The sequence below is a fragment of the Mercenaria mercenaria genome, chromosome 16 (assembly GCF_021730395.1).
Source record: "Mercenaria mercenaria strain notata chromosome 16, MADL_Memer_1, whole genome shotgun sequence".
NCBI classification, from domain to species: Eukaryota; Metazoa; Mollusca; class Bivalvia; order Venerida; family Veneridae; genus Mercenaria; species Mercenaria mercenaria.
In genome coordinates this window covers 12975208-12987640 of record NC_069376.1, presented here as the reverse complement: position 1 = coordinate 12987640, position 12433 = coordinate 12975208, and the positions used below count along the sequence as shown (strand labels likewise).

Here is a 12433-nt window from a genome sequence, read left to right as displayed (position 1 = left end):
ATTCCAATTTTTTATGTAACCAACGCAAATATTCTTTAAAAATATAAAAGATTTTGTTAATAAAATGTTTTTGTAAAAATTTAAAAAAAAACTTTACACTGACTGTTTTTGAACCCGTATCAAACCCATTACGCTGAAGGGGGAAAAATTCAATGCTCTAGACTCGGCCACTTCTCCGACTGGGGTCCCTTCTCGAGCTTTGTAAAAAGAGTCACAAATTAGAAATTTGAATGTTTTGGAAAGTATTTTTGGTTTTAAAAAATAAAGTTAAAATGCAATGAAATTGGGCGAAGCCTCTTGTCTCAAAATCAACTAAAAGCGACTATAGTTCATTGGGCCTGCCTCACATTTATACTCAAGACCTAATCGTTGAAAAATTTGTCAAAAAATTGTCTAGAAAAGGACAATGCAATATATCAAAGCATTCCCAAAAAATTTTCTTTAAACAAAATTCTAAAGAGAAAAGATGAACCGGTGCGTTGTTACATCTTTAAACCCTTTTTTTATTTTAGAAGAAAACAAAGATTTAAAACATTTTCTGAAAGTTGGGAACATTTTGAAAAGATTTTCATTGCTAAGATGGTTTAAAATTACTTTATACTTCCCTTTTAAATTGAATGTCATTTGAATTTAAACCCTTTAATTTTTTTTAAAAATTTCGGTTAAAAAACCTTTGTTTTTTTCACAAGTGTAACTCTTTTTTTCAATATCACAGTAACTAGGGCACTAAAAAAAAGAACGTTTTTCCCCGAGCTTCCACTCACTGCAGCACCCCCAAAATAATCATTTTTCCAAAAATGAAACAAAAATTTTGTAAAAATTACCAACGTCAAATCGGGAAAACATTTTCACAAAACAACTGATGTAACAGATTTTCACAAAACTACTGCATTAACAAGGTTCCACCGTCTACTGTCTGGGAACATTTTTCCATACTGCAGGGAAAGAGTACCACCGTCTACTGTCTAGGAACTTTTTTCACAAAACATACTGCAGTAACAAGTTACCCCGTCTACTGTCTTGGAACTTTTAAAAAAAACTACCATGAAAACAAGTTACCAACGCTACTGTCTAGGAACATTTTCACAAAACATACTGCTGAAAAAGGTTACCAACGCTACTGCCTGGGAACATTTCACAAAACATACTGCATGCAACACAGCAGCTTCAAATAACGAGACAACAATTTAACAGAACTTGTAATTTCTCTATATAACTACAACAAACGTATGTAATTCTCTAATACAAACTAACAGAGCGAGTAAGTTCTCTATAAGAATACTAACAGAAGTATGTAAGTTACATCTATATAGCATACAAACAAACGTATTAATTTACAATTTAAAAAGCATACTAACAGAACGAAGAAGTTACATCATATAGCATACTAACAGAACGTATGAAGTTACATCTAAAAGCTACAACAAACGTATGTAAGTTAAAACTATATGGTTCAAAGAAATTTTTTAATTTGAAATTCTAAGATACACACAAACAAATTTTTTCAAAAGTTGATATCTTATTTATAGATATGAACATGTTAAAGCGAAAAGAAATCTGTGTCCCGCAAAGAAAAGGGGTCTTGATTTTTCCCTGTGAAATATTAAAATTATTATACCCACATAAATGCCAAAAAAATTTCCCATTATTTAACTTGAATAAAAATCAACCCCCCAGTGATTTTATTCACACGCAAAATCGAATTTTCAATTTCTGCGCGGGTGATATGACTATAATTTCATATCACTCGCAACAGTGTTATTTTTTTTTTCTGCGCTTGTGATATTTTTTTTTTCATATCACCCGTTGAGAGATTGACACTTTTGCATTGATAAAAGATTAGTCGAAAATTTTCAGACAACGTTTTAAAAAAAATTAAACTTTAGGATAAATCCCCTTTTTCTCTCCCTTTTTTCATGTGCGAACACGGCGAATTTTTTTTTATGCTACGTGAAAAAAATATTTCGAAAAAAATTTTTTTCATCAAATTTTGAATCGTAACACCAAAAAGGGTTTTTGGAAATGACAACAAAGAAAATAGTGCTCACACTTTATTTTGGGGGGTTTAAAAAAAGAAATTATCCCGTTTTTTTCAGCGCTACTGACTGACCAATGTTAAAATTTTAGAATAAAAAAAGGGTTTTTCAGCTAGAAACTCTCGATTCAACAAACAAAAAAGTCTTATTCACGGCAAAGTCGCCACAAATTAAGTGCTAACAAATAAAGACTCTTTTAATTCGTTTTCCATTATTAGATAAATTACTTTTTAAAAAGTTAAATAAATTATATTTTTGTTTTTCCATTAAATCCCTTTGGGCCTTTATAATCTTTCGGTAAATAAAATAAATATTGCATTCCTGAGCGGGTGATAGAAAAATTTTCACCCCCGAAAATGAATATTCAATATCTCGCGGTGAACTTTTTTCATATCACCCTCCGGGAATGCAATATTTATTTAATAACAATACAATTTTATTCACGCAAAGAAAATTTTAATTTAAAAAACAAAACCCCAAGTCACGCAAAACCTTAACATGGGGCGATACTCAAAAACACCCCAAAAAGTGACGTAACATGCATTTTGTCACGGGAAAACGGTCTCGTTTTCCCCACAGTCGTCATTATATTTACAATATCACCATTTTTTTAACAACAAACGGGAAATTATTCTAAATTACGGACCTGGTTTGCGCTAGCACTCCGCTCAGATATAACAATTGTGCCAAGTAACATCAAATCCGCCATCATTAAAAGAAAAGATCCGACAAAATCATTCTTGTACCTACATTTGCCCCCTAGTATACCTTGCCTTAGAGCAGGGGTTTAGCTGGGCTAAGGGATTTCGCATGACACGTTTCTCTTTTGGGAAACACTTTTCTAAGTAATTACAAAATCCCTTTGTGAATGGCAGAGTTTTGAAACGACACAAAAAACACTGTTAACCTTTTTACTTCTAAGTGTGACCTTGCCCTTGGAGTTAGGGTTTTTGGGCTTGCGAAAATGATGCTATAACCAAATCAAAGCCCTACCCTGTGGTTTTGTACAAGTTATTTTTTTTTTCCCTTCGGGTTTCCAGGCACCGAGTTTTGCAAGGGGAAACAATTTTTTGAAAAATTTTGAAGGGGCACCCAAACATTCCCGTAATTTGGGTAATTCGCCCATGGTTTTCAAAAAAAGATTTTTTTTTGAAAACTGAAGGACGGAACACCGTCCACGACACACGCCACGGGCACTCACACGACGGGCGGTCACAAAACCCACCAGACTTCCGCTCAGGCAGCTAAATATCTTATTTCTAAATGGCAACACCGGGGCCCCATCCTCACTGTGAATTTCCTATCATGGCAGAAGGATTCCAACTCACACACGGAGAAGTACTATTTAACGGAAATTTCCCCAATGTCTCACCGGTACCACCTATAGTTAAACCTTGATTTAAAAAAATCTGTATAACTTTCCGGGAGCAATCCACAGTATTGGGGACACGTTTCCGAATCCTATTGACGTCGTGACAAACGTAAAAAATAACCTGTGAGTAATACTCTTTTAGCTGGGCCACTATCTTACGTTTGGGAACTAAGCTTCATTGATGCCCGTGGCTCAGTATCTAAACCACCTAGAATACCAAAAAACGATAAAACCATTCCATACAAAAAAAAAATATAAAATAAACGCACGATTACATTTAAAACATTTAATGCCTTCAACGGTGTACTTTTTTTAGCAACATTCAATTGAAAAACATTTGCCAAATTCAATAACATTAAAACAGAAAAAAAGTTAAAGAAAATTATAAAGCAATCGACATTCAAAAACGAGAATTTCCCGACTTCTTCTTTGTAAGTTGCCGCATGCCATAATTATTCGGGGTGACTTTTTCCACAAGAACGAAAAAAAAAAGGAAAAAAAGGATCCAAAAAAAAGCAATTCTTAAATAAATCTGAAGAAAAATAAAAAGGTCTTCAAAATCTTTTCGCACTACTAGGCGGGGTAGAGGCTAGATGTTATTTTTTTAATTAAAAAACACACGTATGCCATCAACCTTTCACGAACGCAATTTTACCGCGCAGAGTGCGCACAAATCTCGCTAGTTCGCCAAGACCCTATACGCGCGCACAAACCTCGCACAGTTTGCCCAAATCCACAGCTCCAGAAATTTAAACCCGTCAAGTACTTCGAAAAATTTTGCACTCATTTTTGATTTCGCTTTTTTTCCCTTTTTTGAAAAACTTGGACCCCGCCCTTAAAAAGAACCGAGGTAAAAATGTTTTCAATAGGCCGAAAAAAACATACGCTGTTACAGTGCTTTGGGAAAAAAAATCAATAAAATTTTAACTCTTTATCACAACATTTTCTGAGGTGTATTTTCAAAAACATGGGATGACTTTGAATTATGAAAAATAAAAAAGCAACTGTTCGCTTCGAACGTTTTATTTGTGCCACCTTGGGTTGCACGAGCAATTGTGAATGTCATAGATGTCGGCTCACCTTTACCTTACGCGGGCCCGGCTAGCAGGGAATCGCCCCCGTCATGGGTCAAACGAAAAACACTTTACACTTTTAAAAAATAAAAAAAAATGTGTTTTCGAAAAGGGCGTAAAACTAAAAAAAATCGGGTGCGGGAGGGATGGGAGTTGGGGGCGTTGGGGGGGATAGTGTCGGGGTTACTTGAAATCAATGTTTTAAAACGAATAAAAACCCTTTTAAAAATTGTTCGTCCTTGGATTCATTAGGGACCTCTTTTTTACGTATAAAGAAATTTTTGCAATCAATTACACTCATTTTTTGATAGACAATCTGACCACCCCGAGGTGAAGATTTTATTTTGACATCTTAAAACAGGGTATGGTAAATTCACATTTCAAGGTTTTTTAACAGAAAAGAAATTAACTTCTTGACATTTTAGGCACCATGAGAAAACCAACGGGCTTGCGACCCTCATGTCCAAAACCACCGCGCATCCACGCAGTCGGTGTGGGTCCCTGTTGTTCGCTAACGTTTCTTTTAAAAACAGTAGTCGGATGTGCAGCGGGCAGATCCTGCGGTCCAAAAAGCACTAAGTTGGTTTTTTTCAAAGGCGCGCTCATCTTAAACAAAGGCAGGAAAAAAACAAAGATGAAATTTAAAAGTAAGCAAAACCTGATCTACCTCATCCAGCTTAAAAAAAAAAAAAATTTTGGGGGAATGAAACAAAATCTAGTTATTTTTTTTTTTTTTGTTTTTATCATTCTGGAGCATATTGGCCAGGAAAACACACTAAAACAACAAAACATTTTAAGAGAAACGACTTAAAAAAGCATCGCCAAAATTAAAAAAACCCAAATTAAAAAAAATAAGCTAACACAGATAATTCCAGAAACGTGTCTTTTTTGATATTTATGAGTAGAAAAGATAAAAGAATTTAATTGGACGAATAAGATGTTACTTAGCAAAATGATAGAAGACACGGTTAGGATAAATTGAATGGTTAAATTTTATACTTACCCGCTTAAGATTTAATGTCACTTGTATTTTATCCTTGAATCTTATGAAAATTCTGGGGATGTATCTAGTTTCTTTCTGCACGTGTAACTATCTTGTTAAATTATACAACAGTAACTAAAATCACGTACAAAGAAGAACGGGTTTCCCGAACATTCTAGGTCACTGAAATCACCTTTACCTTTAATAAATAAAACAAAACAAATAATTAACAAGAATTTAAGCACAAAGTTTCAAGCAAAACCAAAATGCTTCTCATCAACTGCACCCCTCCCAACCTCCAACCACACACATACAGTCTCATACAAATCAACCAGCCACCCGAACTCCACACTATACCATACATAAAATTAAACAACACCTTACGATCAATATTACAAAATGCACAAGACACACAATTTGGTTTATTTCTGAATGCCCGTTTAAACTCAATGTGAAAGTTCGATTTTTTCATGATGTGCTTGTAATTGCCCTTAAAATCTTTTAAAACTGTTTTAACCCACCACGCATGACCAAAACGTATCAGTAATTGAATGAGGCCATTATCATAAAAGAAAAGAAAGAAGAAAGAAAATGGTCAGTTCACAGTTAAATAATATTTTAATAAACCCGCAATGTGAAATATCCGACAAAAACATGAGTGTATGAGTTTTATGACGAAATGATCAATATAATTTCTTAAATTGTCAAAATGGACTGGTTCATATTTATTTGACTTCAGTGTTGTTGCATTTTCTGGTTCGTTTGGGATCATGGAGTCCATAAGATTTGTTGCTCATTTCATTACGTCACATGAACAGAGGGACTCAATCAAACAGAGTCTGCTGTAATTTTTCTTTTTTGGTTGCGAAATCTGCTTCTAAGGAATCATTTCATTTCCAGAGTAGCGTGAAAGGCCATTAAACATTTAAATCTTGCCGGATAATGTTTAAAAGTTACCTAGTAGATCTATCACAATTACTTTATTTTCTGTCACACTCTCCACGGATTCGCGTGCAGTAAAATAGAGTGCGGTCAGTAAATCGTCCGGATGTATCAATGTGTCACCAGGGGGCGCATGTGTTGTTTTAAATTGTACAGATAAAAGGCACGATGGCATCCTGAAAGAAGACCGGAAGAATTACTTGTTTTTATACATAAAACAAGACAAGGCCACTTTTATTTTTTAGTTCTGTTCATGCTTAACATAAAATATTTAGTTTGGAAACTTGACCTTGTAACGGTTGTTATTTAGATGACCCAATACAGTGTCTTACGTTTTTATTTTGTTTTAAAGGCTACTTTGCTATTAACACAAAATCTCCGTCGTTGAATCTATATTTAATAATGCTACAAGCGGCCTCCGTGGCTGAGTAGCTACGGATGCCGACTTCGAATCACTTGCCTCAAGTAGAAGCAATCCAACTGACCTGTTGGATGGCGGTGATTCTATCAAGGTGCTCACTAATACCCGAAAATAATGCTTGAAGGGGCCAGCTGGGGTTTTCCTTTGAGCTGGAAAGTCACCGTATCGTGGCCTCAACGCGGAACTAGTCTATGTGTATATAGAAATAGAAGCAGATAGACTAGTTTCGCGTTGAGGCCACGATATGACCTATACACTTTTGTCGGTGTGATGTTACAGCTAACACAAAGAAATAACGCTCCACTGCGTGCTAAGTAATGCTTGTATTAAAATAATCATACAGTTAAATTATAATTACACAGTCGTACATTTTTCTTTTAGTTCTTCTGTGATTTGCACCAGTCTATGCTAAAATATATTGATATACCTGTAGATGTCTGCTGGAAAGCTAGACGATTATTCAGCACGAGCATCTGTTCAATTGAAGTCATATATTCGCTTGTAGGCATTCCGGGAAACTCTTTAAAACCTACAACATATGTTTCGTGTCATATGGGAAACTCTTTAAAACCTACAACATATGTTTCGTGTCATATATTCGCTTGTAGGCATTCCGGGAAACTCTTTGCAACCTACAACATATGTTTCGTGTCATATATTCGCTTGTAGGCATTCCGGGAAACTCTTTAAAACCTACAACATATGTTTCGTGTCATATGGGAAACTCTTTAAAACCTACAACATATGTTTCGTGTGATATATTCGCTTGTAGGCATTCCGGGAAACTCTTTAAAACCTACAACATATCTTTAAAACCTACAACATATGTTTCGTGTCATATGTTCGCTTGTAGGCATTCCGGGAAACTCTTTAAAACCTACAACATATGTTTCGTGTCATATCAATTTCACGCAAGCACACATAAGATAAATAAAATCTTATAAGATAATAAGATAAAAACTACACAAAAGGTTATGGACACGCATAATTCAGATTCAGAGATATTGTTCATTTATCTAGAATTTCTGAGAAAAGTGCTTATGTTCAGTCCGGAGGGGGCACCTTTGTCGAGTGGTTTAGATCATTGACTTTCAATCACTTACCCCCAATGTAGAGATTCACATTATCAAAATAATGCCTAAACCAAAGTGATACTTTGAAGAACAAGAACTATTTCTTATCATGATAACATATGAAATATAAACATTGCCTAACATATGCCTAACGACAGTTTTTAAACAATCACGTACTTCTGAATTATGATAATTTTCTGGTAATTAAGAACAGCTGCGAAAATAGGAGTTCTTAGTTCCTCGAAGTGTTCCAGATAATCAGAATGTCACTGTAATAGAAATATGTGTACAGCCAAACCTGTGAATAGAGACCACCTGTGAATAGAGACCACCTGTGAAGTGAATAGAGACCACCTGTGAATAGAGACCACCTGTGAATAGAGACCACCTGTGAAGTGAATAGAGACCACCTGTGAATAGAGACCACCTGACTCTAAAGATCACACGTTTTGTTTCCCATTTTATCATTTACAGTGTATTGTAATATGTGAATAAAGACCACCTTCCAATAAAGACCACATTTTGGCTCTCCCTAGGGTGGTCTTTATAGACAGGTTTGACAGTAGTTTCAGAATCTAAGTGGCCACATGATAGGTTATGTATTAGATTTACAGCGAAACTAGCTTCAACAATATCACTTGCTATTCATAAATTTACTTTGATTTGGAGATTATTTTAATCATGTGTTTTCCCTCACAGTGTATCACCGATGCTACCGGATGATTTCCCTCACAGTGCCTCACCTATGCTACCGGATGGTTTCCCTAACAGTGCCTCACCGATGCTACCGGATGATTTCCCTCACAGTTCCTCACCGATGCTACCGGATGATTTCCCTCACAGTGCCTCACCGATGCTACCGGATGATTTCCCTCACAGTGCCTCACCAATGCTACCGGATGACTTCCCTCACAGTGCCTCACCGATGCTACCGGATGATTTCTCTCACAGTTCCTCACCGATGCTACCGGATGATTTCCCTCACAGTGCATCACCAATGCTACCATATGATTTCCCTCACAGTTCCTCACCAATGCTACCGGATGATTTCCCTCACAGTTCCTCACCAATGCTACCGGATGATTTTCCTCACAGTGCCTCACCGATGCTACCGGATGGTTTCCCTCACAGTGCCTCACCGATGCTACCGGATGATTTCCCTCACAGTGCCTCACCGATGCTACCGGATGATTTTCCTCACAGTGCCTCACCAATGCTACCGGAAGATTTCCCTCACCGATGCTATGGGATGATTTTCCTCACAGTGTCTCACCGATGCTACCGGATGATTTCCCTCACAGTGCCTCACCGATGCTACCGGATGATTTCCCTCAATGTGCCTCAACAATGCTACCGGATGATTTCCCTCAAAGTGCCTCACCGATGCTACCGGATGATTTCCTTCACAGTGCCTCACCGATGCTACCGGATGATTTCCCTCACAGTGCCTCACCGATGCTACCGGATGATTTCCCTCACAGTGCCTAACAGATGCTACCGGATGATTTCCCTCACAGTTTCCTTCACCGATGCCACCGGATGATTTCCCTCACAGTGCCTCACCAATGCTACCGGACGATTTCCCTCACAGTGCCTCACCAATGCTACCGGATGATTTCCCTCACAGTGCCTCACCGATGCTACCAGTTGATTTCCCTCACAGTGCCTCACAGATTCTACCAGATGATTTCCCTCACAGTGCCTCACCGATGCTACCGAATGATTTCCCTCACAGTGCCTCGCCGATGCTACCGGAAAATTTCCCTCACATGTAGTGCCTCACCAATGCTACCGGATGATTTCCCTCACAGTGCCTCACCGATGCTACCGGATGATTTCCCTCACAGTGCCTCACCGATGCTACCGGATGATTTCCCTTACAGTGCCTCACCGATGCTACCGGATGATTTCCCTCACAGTGCCTCGCCAATGCTACCGTATGATTTCCCTCAAAGTACCTCACCGATGCTACCGGATGATTTCCCTCACAGTGCCTCACCGATGCTACCGGATGATTTTCCTCACAGTGCCTCACCGATGCTACCAGATGATTTTCCTCGCAGTGCCTCACCAATGCTACCGGATGATTTTTCTCAAAGTGCCTCACCGATGCTACCGGATGATTTCCGTCACAGTGCCTCACCGATGCTACCGGAAGGTCGGTGATTTTCAAGCCATCCGGCTGGTACCGGAAGTTCGGTGGTTCTACCCAGGTGCTAGCCTATACCTGAAACAATTACTTGAATGAAACTTCGGTTCTTCATCAGTCTACAAACGCTGGAAAATTCTCCAATTTGGCTCGTTGTGACTTTAAACCGATTTTCTTGTAAATAAGTTAACATAAAAATAGACCCAATATTTATCATACAGATATAGGGTTAAATCAATCGATAGAGGTCCTAAGTACACGTTGAAGGAAACGGCATATTTTGAAAGTTTCTCGTGCAATAAAATGTTAACAGATATTTTCGTATGAATATATTACTCGTATGCTGAATCCCGTCCCTAGTGTTACTCATTTATGTCGAACACTGCTTAAAGTGTTACTCATTTATGTCGAACACTGCTTAAAGTGTTACTCATTTATGTCGAACCAGCCCGCTAAGCTCAGTAGGTAGAGCGTCGGTCTACGGATCGCGGGGTCGTTAGTTCAATCCCCGGGCTGGGCGTATGTTCTCCGTGACTATTTGATAAACGACATTGTGTCTGAAATCATTTGTCCTCCACCTCTGATCCATGTGGGGAAGTTGGCAGTTACTTGCGGAGAACAGGTTTGTACTGGTACAGAATCAAGGAACACTGGTTTAACTTAGGTTAACTGCCCGTCGTTACATGACTGAAATACTGAATAACGGCGTTAAACCCTAAACAAACAAAACAAACATTTATGTCGAACACTGCTTAAAGTGTTACTCATGTATGTCGAACACTTCTTTAAGTGTTACTCAGTTATACCAAATTCACACTTGGTTTTCAAAACAGTAAAATGTCATGGTGACACTCGTAAGAAGCGCGACTAGACAAAATGACGATCTACTGCGAAGGAACTTGAAACTTTATAAAAATGCAACTTAATTTACAAAGATAGATTACTTATATACTAGTCCTCAAACAGGTAAACTTTCAGCAAAATATTAGTTAGGAATGCAGTAACTGTCATATTTACCCAACACATATGTATTTCTTTGTATGTGTTCTGTTGCATTGTAATTACGATATTTTCAATACGATAAATGTTACTTTTTATTAGGAAAGTCTTTCAATTTCAGCCTAATATAAGTGCTAGACATGAATTAGCGCGTGCCCGATCCCGCTTATAGCGCGAAAATTAGTACTCTAATAGCAATACACTACCGAGTCCGACCAATAACGAAAGACACCAAAAACTCGACACTTTATGAAGTTAAAAAATGGACTTTAATCATCAAATACTTTCTGAACCTTTTGGGCTCTTATAAAAAATGACATTCGATATTTTCCGTTCACTGATGTATTATTAAAAGCCGATTTCAGCAATCTCCAGTTCTCATAAAGAGGAATTCCCTATCATGACAGAAGGATTCCGAAATCACACACGGAGAATTACGGAAATTCACGGAAATTGCCCATTGTCAGTATGGGCAACTACCTTCAGTTAAAATTGAGACTGAACGCTGTTGATTTATAGAAAGTCTGTGTATGCTTTACCGTGTTCGTGTCTATTCCATTAGTGTACGTCCCAGGTATGACAGAAGAACTCATGAAAACTGTTTGCAAGATACTTTGGAAGATGATGAAAGTTTTTGGAGTCTTCAATACTTTGTTGTTTTCGTGCTACTCATCTGTCCCCAAATACACTCGCACCATTATAGAAGAGACTACTGCACTTAGCAGCGCTGTAAAATATAATAGACAAACAAATCAACTCTTCAAAAATTATCCGCTAGTTAAAAAATGACCAGGATGTTATCTATTTTAACATCTTATATCGTAAGCAAGTTACCGAAGACTGCTGCAATTAGTAACGCTATAAAATGTAATTTAAATGACAGGCGTATTCTCTTCTAAATAATTTTAATTTCCACTCAGCAAATTTTAAAATGTCCGTAATGCAATCAATACATTTTAACATTATATCTTACATTATAAGCTGAGAGAACAAAATAAAACATGCTAGATATTCCTTGGTCTACTGCAAACATTCTGCACTAACTCTAAGTAAATGAAATCTTCAATATATCAACAAAATATATACAAATGTATTCACTGACAAACATAGCATAGCATTTACTGCAATTCAAAAGGCGCGAAATCCTACTTAAATTTCATCTCATATAACGAACTGTACAAAGCATTTGCACTTAATAAAACATTAAATTTATCAATCTTCTGCGACTGAAAGTTATAATTTGCCATCCGACATATCGAGCTAGTCTATCTGCTTCTATAAGTCATTTTATTATGCCTCGTTTCCCTCTACATTGATAAAATCCCATTACCTGAGAAAGAGATATTTTGACTATCAAAAACATTTTAAACCTTTTTCATATGTGTC

General features: G+C 37.2%; 1 protein-coding gene across 1 annotated transcript; it reads left to right on the top strand.

Moving 5' to 3' along the window:
• Positions 1 to 8608: 8608 nt before the first annotated feature.
• On the top strand, positions 8609 to 9674 carry LOC123558045 (uncharacterized). Its single transcript, XM_045349919.2, has 2 exons — positions 8609 to 9163; positions 9417 to 9674. The coding sequence occupies exons 1-2, from the start codon at positions 8609 to 8611 to the stop codon at positions 9672 to 9674; spliced, it is 813 nt and encodes a 270-aa protein (XP_045205854.2).
• The last annotated feature ends 2759 nt before the right edge of the window (positions 9675 to 12433 follow it).